A 20,460-nucleotide genomic window follows, 5' to 3' on the forward strand; every position below is an offset into this window, starting at 1 on the left:
TTTATGTTAAACCATAATTTTGATACTACAAGTCATGAAGTCATTAAAATAATTTGGATACTACTTATACTATTTTTAAATTTTCACTACTATAGTTAAGCTTATACATTTATAGTTAATTATTACATTTGAAATAAAAAATAGTTTTGAGATTTCAGGTGGAATTTCTGTTTAAGGGATATTTTGATAACAACGAAAAAATTAATTTGCAATACTATGAGATTCTATATGAAATCTCACATTTTAAAAATCAAAAAACTAATAAAATATCTACTTCATGTTAAGTTTTAAGTTGAAAAATAAAAAAAAATAGCCTGTCATTTTATACAAGTTTTTTTTTTAAACTGATGGAAGGGAATTAAAGTCTGGAGAGATCTCAGAAAGAATCTCATAGTAGTCAAGTTGTTAAGTATCTTATAAAATACTAATACAAAGAAAACATTCCTATATAGACATTTTTTATAAATGATTTAACAATCAATTATTATCACTAAATTAGAACTTACTAGTATAAATCGTGACTTAAGTTATTAGTACCTTAATCGATGGTATAAAAAGATGGTAAACTTAATATGTACCTAATATCATCATATCAATACTACAAAGTTATTTATAACTATAAGAACACATTATTCATTATGCAAATTTATAGTAATAATTTCAGGGGAATGATAAACTGAGTCCCAAATAATTGAATGAATATTGGGGGAAGGAAAATTGTGTCCGAAAAATTTTAACGTGACAAGTAAATTAAGTCCCAAATAATAACATAATTTAATTTTTCGAAAAAACAATTTATAAATGACGGTGTTATTCATAAAAAGGAAAAGTCTTTGTATTAAATCTATACTGTGTAGACTCCAATTAGTGATTATCGATTACCGATTTGCCGATTTGCGAATAATATTTGGAAAGATCTTATGACTGTTAAAATTATCCGTTTACCGATTATCAAAAAAACTTATCGTCAAATATGACCGATGACCATGACGACTAGACACCAGTTGTAGTTCAAGTGTTTAACTTCAAATTACAGTTCTTAAAATTCTTTGTTATAAATTATAAGTCACACAATGAATGCAATGACAAGTAGACGAAACAAGACAGTTTTTATTGTAGAAAAACATAATCTCGAATTCATAAGATACTAATAAACGATATTCAACCATGGACTACCTACTTAAATTCTTTTAAGTGTTATTTGAAATTGAACAATGATAATTTTATTATTTTTAATTCTGATAACCACAATCATAAAAAATTATACGAAGAAACACTGAATAGACAATTTAAAAATATACTAAAAAACAAGCAATTCTTAACATATTGACTAAACCAAATAAATGAATTCACATAAAAATAAGAGCGATTGATTTACCACCTTTTAAATTATCAGATATAATACTTATCAAATAAAATATACGAAATACACGTAAAAGTATTCACCCAAGAATGCCTAAAAGTTCTTAGAAACACAAAATGATTTAAATAAAATACAGAAATATTAACAAATACTGGTGAACTTTTTATAATAACTAATGACATTCATACCAATATAATTATTTTTTCAACAATTACTGATTTAAAAAGTTTTGTAATACACGTGTAATATTTACGTTGATAGAATATTTAAAAGCTGTCTAAAGTTCTTTCATCAAATTTTCACAATTCATGAATTAAATAATAATAAATTATATATATATATCATTGGCAATTGAAATACTAGGCAAAAATAAGCTTGGTACTAACATTCAATTTTTCAAACATATTGTAACTTATTGCTCAATTGACTTTATATTTTTACCAAATCGAATTTTCATTGTTTTCTAAATAGCTATATATAATGCTACAAAACACATTTAACCCTTGATTGAAATCAAAAAATTTCATTTCCATCTTGGACAAAATTGATGAAAAAAAATCAAAGTCTTAGATTAACCAATGTATATTAAGATCAAAGATCAGAATAAAGTAAGACTTTAAGAATATTTTTTGGTTTACCTTTTCTAAGCTGAAATGGAGTGGATCAGTGTTTTGTTGACGATGTCATAGTATACGTAATTTAACCTGCAGGAGACAAAGTACAGGCATTTTTAAATTAAGTTTTTGAAATATATGTTAATTCTGCTGATTAAGTTTGTCCTGCAGTTGTTGTCCCCAAAATTTCCTACATACTATAGTAAATAATTTAATTTAATTTAAAATTTAAAAATAGTGTATAATAATTTTATTGTTTATTATATTACATTAATAAGGTGATTGTTTAATAATATATTATATAGTTTCTTAAAACTACTTCAAAAATGTACATTTTGATATTACCCTATTGATAGTTGTTTGTATTATAATGAAAATTTAGCTTTCACGTGTTTACAAATGATTTGACAGAAGTGTGAATGTCACTATATGTAGGCCTTATAAGTTTATATACTATAAACAATTATACACGTGCACAAAACATAGTCACACATTCACTCAACTGCGCATACTTTGTAAGTAGTTTTAAGTGGAAATCGACATATACAAAAAGATGCATTGAGAAGTAGGAATCGTCAAAATCATAAAAACGTATTTTCTTCGTCATGAAAATAAGATGATAAATATGTTTTTGAAGAATATTCTTCAATTCATTTTTATGTCTTTTTTACAATAACTGTCGGGTGTGTACGGAATTTCAAATTGTAAAAATATTACAATAAAACTATCAATAAAAACGCAATGACTTTGCTGTATTATTCATTATGTTAGAAATTTAGAAACATGTACAAACGCAGACAAATGCAATTATCGGAAATCATTTTAAATGACAATGATGATTTACCAAAATATTCAATAAATTAATATTATATTACACATATATCTCAAAGCCTAATAACATAGGTAAAATCTTAAATCTATTAATTTATTACCACTTTGATAATAAAAAAATAATATATATATATATATATATATATATATAACTTTTTTAAGTTTTCTATATAAAATATTATATTTAAACGCATCACTTTAATATTATTATAAACCCAAATTTATTTTCAGAATTAAAATATTGATCATTAAATTAACTCATTTTAATGTTGTAGTTTAGATAAATTAAGTTTTAATTTTCAAAAATAAAAAGATCCATTTATAATAAAAAAATTTAAGTACCTATATAACCTATGTTACAAAATATAAAAAATGGTTATGAAAATTTAATCTTATTTTATAAATAAAATAAATAGAGTATTTAAATGTGATATTAAATCGCACATATTACATAATATGAAGTTTACTAAATAGTAAATGTATCACTATAAATAAAAAAATGGGGTCACTTTTATTATTGTAACAAACTAAAAACATGAATTGATCGAAAATTCGCATTTAACATCTTAATCATGTGCAATACAATCAAACATAAAAATATAAAATATAAATGGTATTTTTTTTTTTTTTTGAATGAAAACAAAAATATTGTTTAGTGATAGTTTTATGCATAGTTTTATTTCTTAGAACATAAAAAAAAAAAATACCTTAAATCTTAATAGAAACAAAATATAGTTTAATTGCTGTGTAAATTATCACCAATATTATACGACTTATAAACTTATTGTTGATAACAATAATTAGTTATTACATTTATTCTCTCGAGTCTAATTTATAGAATTATAATCATTGTTATTTTCCTACAATTTATAAATTAAAATTTTTAATTTAATTTTACTTTTACTCTTATTTCAAACACTATATTGAATTCTTGTTAATTTTATTTAATTATAATATGTTCAATTGTTTGTGTAGTTAAAACGGTCTCAAAATAAAAAATATATGCATTTATTTTTATTATTTCAATAAAAAAAATATATATACATTAATGTATTTATATTACACATAGATTATATTACGGTATACCTGTAGATACATTTTCCAATACAAATAATAATGTACCTACCTGAATAAAATAAATTAATATATTTCCTTTACATCGTATTGGTTTGCCATAAGTTACTTACAAATGGGTGTACCAATACGCATATAGTATCATATAGCATAAATATATATACATATTACGTACAAGCAACTGTGCCACGTGAGAGCAGGGGAAATTAGTTAATGAGTGAAAGAAAGCATCGGTGCGTACCGACTAGAGTACTACGACATTGGGTTAGTCTTGTGTGGCTTGTTGTAAGTACGGTACGGTCGATGGTAGAAAGTGAAATGTGAACATTTTTACTTTTTAAAACCAAACTGAAATTCCGATAAGACTGAACCAGTGTACACTTAACGTTGTAAGATAGAGTTTGTTTACTAAATACAGTGTCTTGTGCATTTAAAGGATAATAAATACTAATTGAAAAAAGGTAAGTTCAGTTTTTGATTTATCCGTGTATATAATATATTTTTTTAAAGATGATCATATCGCTTATTAAATACTTTACAATAGTAAGTTTCATAGATGCTTTTTTTTTTAAATTATTGCATTGAAAAATCGTATTTATGCCTAGAAAAAATTGTCAAATTTAATTAATCGTTGTTAATAATATTTATCTAGCAATAAAATGAATTCCATTTATTCTTAATATACAATTTGTTAAGCATAAAAATAAATTTACATTTATTATTTTGACTCATTTAATATTTGATTAGTGATTACAGTTTATAGTCATGATGCTTACATTTTATAACTTTTACAATCGGACACACGTGTTGGAATAACAAACCCAACTTTCATATTATAGACTTATATTTATAAATTAATACCATATAGATGTCTATTATGCAAACAGAAAATTGTAAGACATAATCTTTATAATAACAAAAATATTCGAAAAACTGCTATTCATGCATACTTATACTCTGATAAAATAATATATAATATACCTACACAAAAAAATGCGATATTATATTATAGTATAATCGTTCTATTATAAAAGTAAACACATAAGCATGGATGTTATATAGTTATAATGATATTTTGTTACGGTTAAAAAAATAAATTATGTAACAATAGACTATTATTTAAATGTCTTACAATGCCGGTTTAGACGTTCCCCCCCAAACAAATACAATTAATATAGAAACCATAGGGTGTAAACGGTCGAAACAAAAACCTGTTTAAGTATTGGTTGTTTATAAGGGAAAATCACATGGATACCTACTATGATATTGAAAAATATACACATTTTAATGAGAGGATAAAAAAAATGTTTAAATCATTTTTTGAGTACTCGTATATAAACTACAAATGTATAACGTTACGACGACCGTTATTACTGACATCGTGTTCTCATATTAACTCATGTCTTATAATGTTTTTAAAATAAATTTCCATACAAGATGAATAATAATAACCATACTATAAAATTAAAAAAATATTATTATTCGTTTCTTGATATTATTTTACCATAATATATACAAACAATAAACAAATAAATAAAACTGAAACACCAATAATTTGTTCAACATAGTAATATTAAAATATATTAAAATTAACTGTTGATTTTGACGATATACATTACAATTTTACATAGATAATAGGTACATAATATTAAAATATACTATATTATAATTAGCCTTTTTAAACTTCTCGCACATTCATAATTTATCATTGTCGGTTATGGCATTTCTACTTCATTAAGTGTATAAAATACAATTATTTAAAGAGATTAATAAATTTAAAATCAAATTACATCTTGTTAAGAGTGATTTATTAAATTAATTTTTTTAATAGAAATCTAAAAATTTTAATGGATTTTAGTTGTTTAAAATCATACAAAAAAATAATATATAAACAAAATTTAACAAATTTTTTTCATATGTATTTTTCTTTTATTTTTATTTAAATAACTAAAATTGTCTTGTTCTTTACTTAATACCCTGTCACTCTTTGACCCTATATTATAAATTAAATATTTTCACCATTATAGAAAATTAATTTTAATGTATTTATTTTGTGTATGATATTAATTGATAAAATGACTAATTATTTTTATAAATACCTATTATAAAATACAATTTCTAAAAATGATTTAACGAACATTTTTTACAATTAAATATCTATAATGAAAACATAGTTTAGTGTTCTTCAATTGATAAAATATAATCGGTATGATAACGTGATTAAAATGACAGTTTCGTTGATTAGTCATATATTTTCCCGCTAAACATACATTATTTTTAATTTCAATTACCACAAACGTTCGTGACATTGGCGGAAGCATCCGGTAAACTAAGTGAAAGTGTGAGAAACTCATGATTACTACTGATATTTACAATGTCATTAGGCTTAAACATTGAACTGAAAAGCCTAATAGCCTAATGACAATTATTCCATCTACAGTTATTTTTTCATTTTATCCGCTCTTCAATAATATGGATTCTCCTTCTTATTATTTCTATTATTAATTTTGCTATACTATTCCGGAACATGCATATATTTAATCAGATAGAAGACGAAGCAATGCGTTTCACCGTTGGGACCTGTCTAGAATAAGTGTTGCAGAAGGGAAAGTAAACTTCGATTCTAAGGTCAATGGCACTCGCAACGTATAAATGCAATGAAATAATCATATAATGTTTTATTTCTTTTCGACTTTAGTTCGTCATATTAAATTATATATATATATATATATATGAATTTAACATTAAAAAAATTATGGTTCATGTTTCTAATAAACAAGTAGCATGATGCATTGCTTTATTGGCTATGTGAGCGAGTTTATATTGGCCCGAATGTTGATGATACAACTTTAGAATATTACTGTTTGTTTAAATATTATTTTGTTCAGTAGAATTGCTAAAAAAAAAAAATGAGGACAAACATATTAAATATAATTTTCTAAGCAAATTAATATTAATATTTTTCATAGTTAAATGCTAGAAAACGAATTTAGTACAGGTAAATCTAAAATATTAATTATAGAACTGAACATATGTCACAAACTTTTATGGTGTTGTGAATGTTATGCATATATAATATTCAATATATTTAAATATTTGACCTGTTTTTTTTAAATACGTATTATAGAACACAAATTTAATTAGATTTTAAAATTATTTCAAGTATTGTATAAAATACGTAACTGTTAAATGTATTTTAATACAAATACATACAATAATATAGTTTAAAACTAATTAACAATATATATTTCTTTTTCAGATGTGGAAAATATCATTCTTGTTTATTATATTACCTCTTATTGTTAACGGTGCTTCCGATAACAATAATGTTCAAATGACCAGAACATCTATTAAAGTAGCCAGAAATCTAGATCCCGATGCCATGGAAACGTTAGAAGTAAAAACTCGAACGGGAGACATTGCCACCATAGTTGTAAAGAAACGTGATGGTAGACAACAATTTACAGAATCAACACCCAAACCAGACTTACAGTTGGTATCAATAAGTAATGGAAATACACCTAAAGTACCAGATCCTGTCGTCATACGATCGGATTCGGTCTTTGTTAAAAACCAAAAAGATGAGGAAAAAAAATCTAGAAGTCTTTTTCATGTGGATTCCGATGGTATACCTGTCATTACAGGGGTTAGAGAACCCGATGATGAAAATGACACACAGGTTTGGAGAAACGCAAGGGTTATCAACGGTATTTTAGTTCCAAATACAAATAAAACTAATCAACACGTTGTAAAAGAAGAATATAAGCCAGTTGCTCCAATGTTCAATGGCGTTTGGCAAGTGTACAAGAAAAAACCTGAGCTAGAAAAGACTCAATCTATTAATAGTAACGAACAGCAGCAATTTACGGCAGAACGAAATACGTATGATGAAAAATATATGACAGATAAGATCCTTGGATACATAAAGAATATAAACGGAAACATTTTAGGAAATGGTCGTACATCTAGAATGTTAGAGCCAAAAATGGAAGCTCGCGTATTACATGCACCAAGTATAAGTGTTTTCCCAAATTCTGCCGCCTATTCGCCAAAAACAGTGTCAAGGTTGTCGTTCGAAGAGAGTGCAAGGACCCCCGTACTACAGTATGCTCATCCAGAGTTGGGCGTTCAAGCGGCAAAATATGAACCACCTGTTCCTGTTCCTGTTGCTTCTGTAGAGGAAACTCAAAGAGACGGTAGAAGACAACAAGCACTTTCATATTTTGGTCATGATATTCATGCAGATAGGAGTCCTTATGCATTCGAACCTGGTTTAGAAAAAGAATCAAGAGTAAAAGTTCCTAAGAAATACACTCCGCAATATAGTTTACCCGAAAAACAGGGAAAATATGGCCCTAGTTATTATATTAATGATGATGAAGCATCGTTTTGGACCCTAATGAAAAATAAAATGAGAACTAGTTTCGATAAGATGTCCGATTTGACGAGACCCGTGGTCGATCCATTAGTGGAAGCTACACACAAAATTACAGGAAATTTAGGTTTTGGAAACGGAAACCGTGAACTTACTAATGTGGTCAAAGAAAAGCTTGGTATGGTAGCCACACCATCAATTTTGTTACCTGCACTGGGTCTGGTAGCCGGAGGAGCAGCTTTAGGACTAGGTGCAGTAGCAGTAGGAAGGTTAGTTGATACAATATTTTTCAAATAGAAAAAATAATATTATGAATTAAAACCCGATGGTCAACAACTTTTTATTCATATGACTTTACATGATACAAAAAAAAAAAAACAATTTAACTATTGAATAATATTTTAAACATTATTTTAATCATATTTTATTATATAATATAGTAAAATGTCCAATAATTGTGTATGCAATATTTATAAAATATGTTCATATAAACGTAATGAATCGAGTAAAAACTTGTGGTATATATAACCGTAACTTGTGTTTGTAAAAATATTGAATAAGACTAAACAAACGCGTAATAATGCACCAAAAATACAATAGCAGCTCAACAGTTCATTGAAATCCGAAAAATTACGACACCTTTATTTATAAGCATACATAATGTTATGCACCATTCATTAATCGCATGTAATATGAACAATAACGCGTGGATGATTGTATATCGTATGTGTATATAAAGTCTAATTTTGCATTTCCCTAAATAAAATAGTAAAACACGTTAATTTAATATTTTGACGAGATGACGGAAAAATTTAAAAAGAAAAAGGTACAAAACATAAATATATCAAGGTTTCACTTTTTCCGGATAATCAATTGAATAAATATTCAAGTGTACAATATAATATTGACTCCCTCTAAACTGGACAATCGCAGAGAAATCGTAAGAATACGTCCATAGCACCAATGACAGATAGCATGACTGAACATTTTAGTTAAACAAAATATTGAATAACACACAGAGCATGACATTGAAATCAAAATGAAAACGTGGTTGACGGTTAAACAACACAGGACACGTTTCACTTTTCATCCGTTAGAATAAGGACCATCGTTAAATTCATGTATAGATACACTAATAAGTAACCGTTATTTATAACTATTTATATTGCTTTCTATAAGTTATAACTCCTATTTTAAGTAAATTATTGAGAGAGCACTATGTATAAATATAGTCTTGAGAAAAATATCAACTGGCTGATAACTATTTAAACATGTTTAATGCTTCCTTTGGAATAATTTGCATTTTTTCTTTTATCTAGCTGCATCCATCAATTTTCTATTTTCAATCAAACTAAATATTATACAATTATTAGTGACGGTTTAATTCTATATAATATGCCTAATTGAAATCAGTTATTATTTCTCTTGTAGAATATAAATTATTCCACGTTTCTGCGGTACAAATAGCGTATAATGTATATAATATTGTATATTCAATTGCATTATTTATAAATATGTAATTTATAAAAAATACAAAAAATGTTTAAACATGGAACAAAATTATAATATATAAACTAAATAAAATATCGCTATTAAAATTAAATATCTATCATACAAAAAATTAAAAATCTTCTAATGTTAAAAAAATAAAAAAAATTAATAATTATATAAAAAATCATTAATATTTAAATTTAAGTTAAAATCATAAATGACATAATATAAAGATATCAAGGATAATTATAATATTTTTTTAATAATAATTAATTAGAAAAAATGAAACCAAGACATTTTAATGTTAACATTTTTATTTTGGTTAATTAGTTTTAAAACAAATTAATATCAATAATATTAATAATAAATTAATCCGTGTCAATTCGTCTTTAAATCTTAATATTGTTAATCAAAAATAATAATATTCAAATTGTATTACATTTAATCAGTATTTATTATTAAAACTTTTTTTCGTGTATTTCAGGTACCTCGATTATGACGTGGTAAAAATGAGAAATAATGATGATATAATAGAATTCCAACGATCATTAAATAGATCATATCAACCAATTTTAATACAGCCTGCAGAAGAAATAGAAAATAAAGACACAAAAACTGAAAAAGAAGCTAAACCACTAAATAGAAAAAGAAGATCATTGTATTATAAAAAAGGAAGACCATATACTAATCGTAAAATAAGAAAAGTTAAATTAACTTTAAAAACAGAATAGTTTCCTCGTAATTGTTATGATAGTAAATAAATAAATAATTAAATATTTATAAGCTTAATATATAGTATTATATTTAAATATAACTGTACCTAAGTAATATTAAATTTTAATAGTGGTCATAATAAGTATTTAAGAAATATGTATTACATTATTTAAAATATGTAATAACTTACTTATTTATCTACAAAAGTGTGTTATCCTATATATTAATATTAAATTATATATTTTACTCATTGTTATATCGTGTATTTATAACCATATACTAAATTATTATAAATCGGTAAAATTAGATTTAAGTTTTATATTTTAATCATCACAAATAAACTTTTAAGTAAAAAAAAGCCAAATTTAATCATAAGTACCTAAGTACCTACATACAAATCATAGGTACACGAAATAATTTAATTTTCAAGTAACTTATTATAATAAGTTATTATTAATTGTATTTATATTTCAATAAAACACAATGTTTTGTCCAATATTTTATTTTTATTTGTAAATATATATACAAATTAAAATTTATTGTAATTCTAACGTCAAATAATTAAAAACATGATGTTAAATGAAAATCGTTCAACTTTAAATTTATAAAAATTATACACATGATGCATGAATAGAACAATTCACAATATTAGTTCACATAGTTCACTAGTTCACATAATCTTACTTTTTCTTTTTTAGTTTATTGTACATTGTATGTATTTAAACAATGAAACAATATTACAGAACTTATAAGAATAGCTGCAGTTAATTTTTAACGTAATTTTAAAAAAACATAAATTTATTCATATTTAATTTTAATATATTACATTTAGGTACCTAATAACTATTTTTAATGAAAATCAGTTATTTTTGTCATATTATTATGGTAATGCAGAAATGTATTAATCACAATATTATAATGTATTTAAGCTAAAATAAAATTCAAATAATTGATTAATTACAAATGATAATTTAAAAATAATATACTAAAACATTGTAAAAGTAAAAAATAAAAATGTTTGTTCAACATATCGTATCTATTTAGTATTAATAAAAATATATTGATACCTAATAATTAATAATGATCATCATTAATGACATTTATCATCAATTGATGATAATGATTAATGAGTTATGGTACCATTGATACCTGTAATATTAACACCGTAACAACAAGAAAAAAATTGAAACACAATTCTTCGACCCAGAGAATTAAAAACCATTAGACTAGTGGAATTTTGATAAAATAAATCAATAGGTGGAACACTGTGATAGTCAATGTGACAATGTCCATTGACTATGCTATTTTATACTCGTATGTGAGGTCAAACTTTATAAATCCAAAACATTATTTTAAAAAGGAAAAAGAAACATTACTATAAGAAATAAACAATAATAACATGAGAGCAGTATATTTAATTTATACTTAATATAACTACTAAAGACATTAGTCAGTATCTGTATAATGCATATGTATACACTATACAGTATACATTATTTATACTTTTGTTTCATGAAATACGTAACTAGGTTAGCTCGATCACTTAACTGAAACAAATGGGTTATAGGTAAATTCAAATTGTATGCAATTGAAATGTTAACATTTTTCAATGAATCCTTCTCGAAATTTTGGTTTATTGGGTATCTACTCATATATCAAAAAAACTACCAAAAAGCTATAGGTTGCTAACTTTTTGTAAATTCGATCATTACTATCATAAAAATAGAAAACGAACTCTTTGAAGTTTTATTTTGTAGGTACATCTATCTAACATTTCAATACGTGCTGTTTTATTTATTTTTGTCTATTCTTGACAGTTAACGCATTTAAACTAGTTATATTTAAAATGCAAATGTGTAGCAAGTCATCATAACCGATTCATAATCACAAACAATATTTTGGTATTCAGTAATTTTTAATTATTTAGATAGTATCGTGTTATGTATGAATAGGTGTAATACTGTAATATATTGTCAACGTTTGCCAGCACTTATATTGTATACATTTTAACTTCCTTAAATAATTATAATACTATAATATTAATTATAATTATATTATACTAGTACAACTGTACTTACTGAATAGTATTAATAAAAGAATCAAAATTAAAATTGAACAAATCATTAAACATAATCATATTATAAAAATTTTTTTTTATAATATTATAATATACTGTGATGCCTATGAAATAGAAAATATTATTATTCCTATTTTTTTTCTATTATTTATTAAGTGATATAATATAATAATTAATAAACAGTTTTATTTGTAACATTCGAGCGAAAGTTTTAAAAACATATTATAAATGCTAATTGATTGTATGGTAAGGGAATAATTTATTTCGTAACATCCTATACTAACCCGATTTATAATGACCAATGTGAAATATTCCTTTCTTAACTTACTCATCAAGTTTCAGTGAAATTTTCTGATGTAATAAAAATTTAATTAAATAAGCACAACTAACAAATGTACAATAAGATAACAATAATTATTTAATTAATTGATTATATTTAAATTAGGTACCTACTGAATTAAAATATGAAGTTTTGATTAGTTTAAATCAAATATAAATGTTATATTTTTACTACATTCTAATTTAACTATAATTAAAGATCTAGTTTTACTATGTCTACAGTATTGATTTAAAATAAAAGTTATGTAGGCAAAATTATACTATAGACCGTTTACTATGAATTACTATCTTTTGAACACGAATATACAAGTATGTATTAAATCTATATCATTACTATCAAGTACCTATAATTAATATTTATGTATATTATAAAAGTACTTACATTTTTATGATACTAAAATTTTTACTTTTATTTAACTATGAAAAATTGACATTTTATTATAATAATAAGTGTCTTATTAATACGAATAAAAATATATAATATATTAAAAAATGATCAAAAATGTCTTATAGTCTTTAAAAATATCCCTTCCTGATGTATAATAAATATAAGTATTTCAAAAAAATTATTAAATTAGATTTTTCTAATTATTAATGGTCGTAGAATTTTTTATAAAAACAATTTCATGAAATTTTAACAACTACAGTTATTAGTAAGTATAGTATACCAAAAAAAATTATCTGCGTATTCAGTTTATAATTTAACTTTTATATTTTGAATCGTAGACACAATATTATGGTGACATAAATACACAATAACAACAAAACTGTGACTAACAGAATAATATTGATTTAACAATGATCTAGGAGTGAAAGGATATTGCTTATAATATCATTACCGTATTTAAAATTGATAAAATATATCGACAAATGAAATCACAGCAACAATATTGAATCTATTGAACGAATTTCTCATCTCTGTTACAGAAAATACTAAATAATATTTTCTATAGTCTACATTTTTATCTTACCATTCATTTTTTTTTTTTTTTTTTGGTATTGTATAAAGTCTTGACAAATAACTATTGTTTCATTTTTTGAAAAATGTAGTTAACGCAGCGAGGGTTATTTTTGAAAAAAGCAAAGCTCTCGGAGAGATCGTTCATTGATTTTTTTTTTCGTTTTTGTGTAGGTATTTGCGATAAATGTTAATGATTAATTATAAAGTAACATAAGTATTGTTTAAATCTCAACGTTGAACTGACAAATATTTAATTATCTGTATAAAATTTTAATTAACAAATAGATAAATCAAAGATTTTCAGAGTTAAACATTAAACAAGATCTATTAATAAGGTACGTATTAATGTATTTACAACCAAAATAGGGCGTTATACAAATGAAATTTTATTTTAATGATTATTTAGATAATATTTTATCCGAATAAAATATTAGTAGAATGATTTTTCATAATTATTTGAATAATTATATAATTATAATTATAATTTTATTATTACCTGGATAAAATTGTACAAAACTCTTTACTAAACACAATAATAACATCTTCGACATTGATATATAGTTACTACTGAGGTACATACTACATACATGTAGACTTACTAGAATAATTATAATCGTTCTATAATACATATTTTGTATTAGTGTTATGTTTAAAAATTATTCGAGTACATTTTTATTCCAATAATTATCTAGTTGAGATTTTCCACAACTCTGTTTACATAATCTTTTTATTAAACGTAAATCGAATGTAAATTTTTTTGTATAACTTTTATAACGTATCTTGTAGCGATAAAAACTTTTATTTTCATATGAAAATCTCACTTCGTAAAAATTTTTGAAAAATAATCCATTAAATAATTTACAATAGAAAATGAACATTTTTCATTTGAGAAACAAAACTCTATATCTCCAGGACTCCAGATAGGTAAAAACCACTAACAAGTAATACAAAAAACCTCAATTATTTGAAAATAGATAGTTAAATAACATATTTAAAAATTCCAAAAATCAGATTTTGAATAATTATTTTATTGAAAAAAAAAAAAAGGAGTGAGTAAACATTCCGTCGATTAAAAACCATGGAATACGCATTGAATTAATAATAAAATAAATTATCTTTTTTCTACGACGATTTTTGCTTATAAAAGAAGTGACGCAACTGGGAATTTTATCACTCTCGCTTAGGCATTATATTGTAATTTATATACGCGTCACATATACCTACTCACACGCAATACACATCGTACCTATATAAAATGAAATAATTTCTTTATAATGCTATTATTATATGAATTACGGATGTAATACACGCTATACCATTATTAATACCTACTAATACTCATCAGTAGGTAGGTAGTAATGTCATTATTTGTAACAAATAACAATATATTACGTTATCATGCATTCAAGAAAGCATCTATGCTCAAAACGGAACTATCTGTAATATCATATCGTATTGCGTTTGTTAATATACGTAGGTATAATACAATAATAATAGTATTCACCGGTTACAATATCCGGTCAGATGTAATCGGAATCGAAGAGAAAGTCAATTTTTGTTTATTTATGTAAGTCATTCATGTTGGGTGTGTGTACGTTGTACATAACGTGCAAACGCGTGTCATTCATAAAAACTTTACATACTTATTCAAGTTTACGAGATAGATGGGTAATTTAGAGTGTCAAAGCGTTTTATTCATTGATGCGGCCACGGTGATCTTTGATTGGGGGAGGGGGAGTGCGTGCAGGGGCTGATGGGCATTGTGCACTCATACCTTGTAGTTATTTACATTTTTTTTTTTTTATAGTGTTTCTGTTTCAGATTACATCAATATTGATAAAATTATACACGAATGATTAATGTATATACATATTTATTAAGTACTAATAAACAACTATTTAAGTTTATTAAATGGTTAGGTACGTTTTGTAACACATTTTACCTTTTATATTTTGTTGTCATTGTAATGTGTAATTTAAATTGTCTATCCATAATATTTAAAAAATAAAAATATACTAGAAAAATTATTAAATATGTTTTATAGAGTAAAAATGTTACCTATCATCGAGCTTGTAATTACATTGAAAACGTACAGCCTAAACTATTTTTCCAAAAATATGTTTTTTGTACGTACCTACTTGTCGTACCCGTGCGTATTGACTGCGTCTGATTAACGTATAAAATTGCAAGTTTTACGTTCAAAATACCTAATTCAATTTACACTGTTGTTTTTAATATTATAGGATACCTAATTCGACGTGTTCTCAAATTTAGCAATAATACTTTATATTAGTTAAGTACCTAATTAGGCATTTATTGTATTTCAATTTTAACAAAGCTTATGTTTAAGACAAGATAGAATGCAAGCCTGATGTTGGTGTTTAATATTATGCCAAATGTGCACCAATACAGATTTGAAATAATTATTGAATATCGAAACAGCCCACCGATTTTCTATTGCCAACACTTTTTTCTCCATGAATTGATACAAGCCCGAATAATATTATAATATGACGTCATACTTATCCACTTTGATGATATCATTCCGTTATCAAATAAAAAATAAAATATATTACTATTTATTATTCATTAATCATTATTCATTATAAACCGTAATCTTGCATCAATAGTCAATACATTAATACATTATTCAATTGTTCCAAGCTAATAAACTACATTCGAATAATTATTATTTGCAATCAATCGAACTATCAACGAATAAAAAGCAAAATATTTAGAAACAAGGGACCGTGAACAAGATATTTTCCCAGGTAAGAATAATGACCATCCTCAAAAGTATTTCATTATTGATTTAGTATTTGTTCCATCAAATTCCACTAAGATGACTAATAATATTTTTATTATCGTTTATCCAGTATAAACCTTAGATTTAGAAATATGTACAAGAAATCGCCTAGTCCATTATATGCCAATGTTTCTGGAGTAAAGTATAAAAGTGAAGAATTGACTACTCAGAATGAACCCACTTACTACAATACAGTGACTAATAAAATGCCACAACCTTCCCAGGGGATTTACAGCAATGTAAACTACCATGCAAAATCCAACAACATATATTCTAACATTGCTGAAACAGGCAAACCAACTTATAAAAATACTCAATATCCATTATATGACAATTTAAAACCATTAGGTTTGTTATTACTTATTTTTACATAATTTGAATTTATTTTTAATTATTCATTATATTAATTTGAAGTAGGTAAAGATAACGTACATTGTCCTCCATCTCCAGTAAGTTCTAGTTACTCTGAACTTCAAAAAGCAGTTAGTTACGAAGATGATGCAAAAGATTTTGATAACTCTTCTTCACAAGTAAGTAGATATTAAAAATACCACTGCATTTGTAATTTAATTGTTATTTCTATTAGGCATCAAAAATGTATGAATCAATCTATGAGCCTATTAATGCTGTTCGTCCACCTAGTGAGTTATCATCTACATATTCAATGAGCAGTCTTTCGCAGTCCATTACTACTCGTGAACATGAAACTGAAGTTGATTCCCTAACTGATCTCCTTGTAAATTCAATGTCAGTCAATGACGGGAAAAAAAGCTTAGATAGTAATGCAAGTTCTTTAGATTGTAAGTTGAATATATAATATTATTACTTATACTTAAGAGTTAATTATTAACAAAAGTAACTACTTTGTTGAATATATAGGGAATTGTACTAAATGCAATGAAAAAGTAATGGAAGAAGGTCTTGGATGCACAGCGATGGGTAATATTTATCATATAAAATGTTTTACCTGTACCCATTGCGGAGATCAATTAGAAGGAAAACCATTTTATCACATTGATAACAAGCCATACTGTGAAGAGGGCTATTTGGTAACATATTTCATTTATAATAAAATATTTAACATTGTGACATAATCGCACCTGTAAATAGGTACTTTAAAGTAAATTATTTTCAACGTATTGCTAAATATATCAAATAACTGTACTAAAATGTCATTAACTGCCTCCTAGTATAAATTATGTTTATTATTTTTTTTAATCAAAAATTCTGTTAAATAATAATTTCTGACTATTTTTAAGATTCAATTCAGCTATTCAGCGTTAACAATATTTTTAGTATAATAATAACAATTAATTTTGCACATGACACTTATACGCTTATATAGATTACCTAAATAACAGTTAATTATCATTAAAATTGTGTATTGAAAACAAATTAATATCCATAAAGTAATTTTTAACGTTTTCTGCATTTTTATTATATTTATTTTCCTTGTTTTAAATTTATCATTCATTAATTTTATGAAAAATAGTATTTTTATTCATTAGTATTATTATCTCTGTATAGTAGAATTAGTGTATACTAATAAAATATTATAATTGTATCATAACATTAAAACAAATATTTTCACATTGCTTTATGTTGTTCTCAGGATACACTGGAAAAATGTTCTGTTTGTCAAATACCCATTTTGGATAGAATACTAAGAGCAACAGGACGGCCATATCATCCACATTGTTTTCGATGTATTGTATGCTCTACATTATTAGATGGTATACCCTTCACTATTGATGCAGCCAATCAAATATATTGTATTGATGATTTTCACAAGTAAGACATCTTGTATACTCAGCAAACATTAATAATAGATAATCAAAATTTTAAAAATAATTAAATGTTTAGGTATTAAGTGGATAGATAGGCAGGTTAACCATTAAAATATTAATATATTTTTCTATCAGTTTAAACTAGTTACATCAAATACAATCAATTAATGTTAATTCCAACATTTTATACTATAAATATTTTTCAAAAAAATAAAATAATTTAATAATAAATACAAAAATTTTAATTATTTACTGCTGTTTATTTAAAATACATTTTATGTAACTGTAAACACATTTTTATTCACAGGAAATTTGCTCCAAAATGCAGTGTATGCCAATTTCCTATTATGCCAGAAGTTGGTCAAGACGAAACTGTAAGATTTGTAGCATTGGACCGAAGTTTCCATGTACAATGCTATAGATGTGAAGTTAGTATAAAAAAATATATCTTAAGTCATCTTTAATGTAATTTAATTTATCATAAATTTATTGACTTTTTTCTAGGATTGTGATACTTTATTAGGATCAGAAGCTGAAGGTAGAGGATGTTATCCATTAGATGACCATGTATTGTGTAAAAGTTGTAATGCTAAAAGAGTTCAAGCATTAACATCTACCATGATTACTGAGCTTTAAATAACACTATATCCAAGCTTCACAAAATGTTAGTATTTTTTTCAATATGAAACACTTACCAATAGTTATTGTACAAAATTTTAGACGCTAATAAATAAATAATTTATTACATATAAATTTTATATAATTCAATGATATTATTACAAGCATAATATTATATTTTGTTAATTGTATTATTTTTTTTTTTACAGATTCCTAATTTGAACTCAGCAATTAAATGTTTGAAATTAACTACTTAAGTTTATTATTGAACACTATTTACGAGTCAAATTATAGCTATTTAAACATCAAAACCATCTTATTTATCCATTATATTTAAATATATCTATTAATATAATCATTTTTTATGACATAATTTATGAGTATATAGAAGTTTCTAAAAAATTATTGATAAATTAGTTGATGGTATTCTCACTTGTAGTTAGCAAGTTAGTATTATTAAAATATTTTTAAATACATATTATTGTAATTATTGGATAATTCCTTCCTTTTCTAACTTTTCTATATTTTTTTTTATTTTTTTTTTCACTCTATGTTAGCCATTATATGTTGTAATTGTCATTAATTATAGTTGAATAATTCTCATTCCATATTATTGTTACAGTAATACTTTTATATTTTAAGATTGTTCCAATTGTTGACCACATTCTTTGCTAGTCTATTACTGATAGTAATTTTGTATTACAATTTTTTTAATTATTATATATGTATTACTCATATTTATATAAATTTTAAAACAAAAACTTTTTTTATAAACAAATATGTATTTAACATACTTGTTAATTTAGTCAATTTTATAATTCTTAATACATTATCTAGCTATATTAGATTATTTACTAATGTTTTAGAAGTAATCTAACTGCTATTATTAATAATATTATTCTTATAGTCTCACATCATATTTCATTAATTATTAATGTATACTAAAATATTTGTAACATAGAAAGTGATATAATAGCTATTTTAAATAAATATTAATTAACCAACTGAGTATTGTGTATTTTATAATTTTCATTGTTAAGTTTGTTGCACACAGATTTTCCATCTGACTGATAACAACTATTGTCAATGATTCAGTTGTACTATAGCTCACTACATATGTACAAAAGTTGATGAATTGTAGATTTGTAGATTCAATCTAAATAGAATATAATATTTATTGTATTAAGCAGAATTTGTAATTTCCATGTCTTAAAAACATCACACATAATGTATTATTTATGATATTGCCAATCACCAAAATTTGGTTAATAATAAGAAAAAAAAAATATTCTTTAGTCTTCATATAATATACAAATATAAATTATGGTTATTAAATTTGTTAATAAATTAACAATCTCTACTACTGTATACAATTATAAGAGGTTTTCTATGACCGTACTAACTGAAAAA

At 24.4% G+C, this 20,460-nt stretch overlaps 2 protein-coding genes across 3 annotated transcripts; both read left to right on the top strand.

The window, feature by feature from the left end:
- Window positions 1-4,152: 4,152 nt before the first annotated feature.
- Window positions 4,153-10,538, top strand: LOC112601103. The gene is made up of 3 exons (XM_025348533.1): window positions 4,153-4,343; window positions 7,142-8,526; window positions 10,233-10,538. Exons 2-3 carry the CDS (start codon window positions 7,142-7,144, stop codon window positions 10,477-10,479), a joined length of 1,632 nt encoding a protein of 543 aa, XP_025204318.1. The 5' UTR covers window positions 4,153-4,343; the 3' UTR covers window positions 10,480-10,538.
- A 5,884-nt stretch (window positions 10,539-16,422) lies between these two features.
- On the top strand, window positions 16,423-19,397 carry LOC112601105 (lipoma-preferred partner homolog). 2 transcript variants are annotated; one of them, XM_025348536.1, is made up of 9 exons: window positions 16,423-16,610; window positions 16,716-16,993; window positions 17,060-17,175; window positions 17,232-17,445; window positions 17,525-17,694; window positions 18,258-18,436; window positions 18,740-18,860; window positions 18,937-19,096; window positions 19,260-19,397. In XM_025348536.1, the coding sequence occupies exons 2-8, from the start codon at window positions 16,738-16,740 to the stop codon at window positions 19,066-19,068; spliced, it is 1,188 nt and encodes a 395-aa protein (XP_025204321.1). In that variant the 5' UTR covers window positions 16,423-16,610; window positions 16,716-16,737; the 3' UTR covers window positions 19,069-19,096; window positions 19,260-19,397. The 2 variants fall into 2 exon arrangements, with proteins under 2 accessions (XP_025204321.1, XP_025204322.1); XM_025348537.1 differs by having other exon boundaries at window positions 17,063-17,175.
- The last annotated feature ends 1,063 nt before the right edge of the window (window positions 19,398-20,460 follow it).

This window comes from Melanaphis sacchari, unplaced genomic scaffold (genome assembly GCF_002803265.2).
Source record: "Melanaphis sacchari strain LSU unplaced genomic scaffold, SCAv2.0 Contig74_pilon_pilon, whole genome shotgun sequence".
NCBI lineage: Eukaryota > Metazoa > Arthropoda > Insecta > Hemiptera > Aphididae > Melanaphis > Melanaphis sacchari.

Bases quoted from the DNA above. Each gene is read 5' to 3' on its own strand.
- LOC112601105 (XM_025348536.1), top strand. From the start codon at position 16,738: ATGTACAAGAAATCGCCTAGTCCATTATATGCCAATGTTTCTGGAGTA. The intron at 18,437-18,739 runs GTAAGACATCTT...TTTTATTCACAG, and splicing joins TGTATTGATGATTTTCACAA to GAAATTTGCTCCAAAATGCA. The intron at 18,861-18,936 runs GTTAGTATAAAA...ACTTTTTTCTAG, and splicing joins TACAATGCTATAGATGTGAA to GATTGTGATACTTTATTAGG.
- LOC112601103 (XM_025348533.1), top strand. From the start codon at position 7,142: ATGTGGAAAATATCATTCTTGTTTATTATATTACCTCTTATTGTTAAC. The intron at 8,527-10,232 runs GTTAGTTGATAC...CGTGTATTTCAG, and splicing joins GGTGCAGTAGCAGTAGGAAG to GTACCTCGATTATGACGTGG.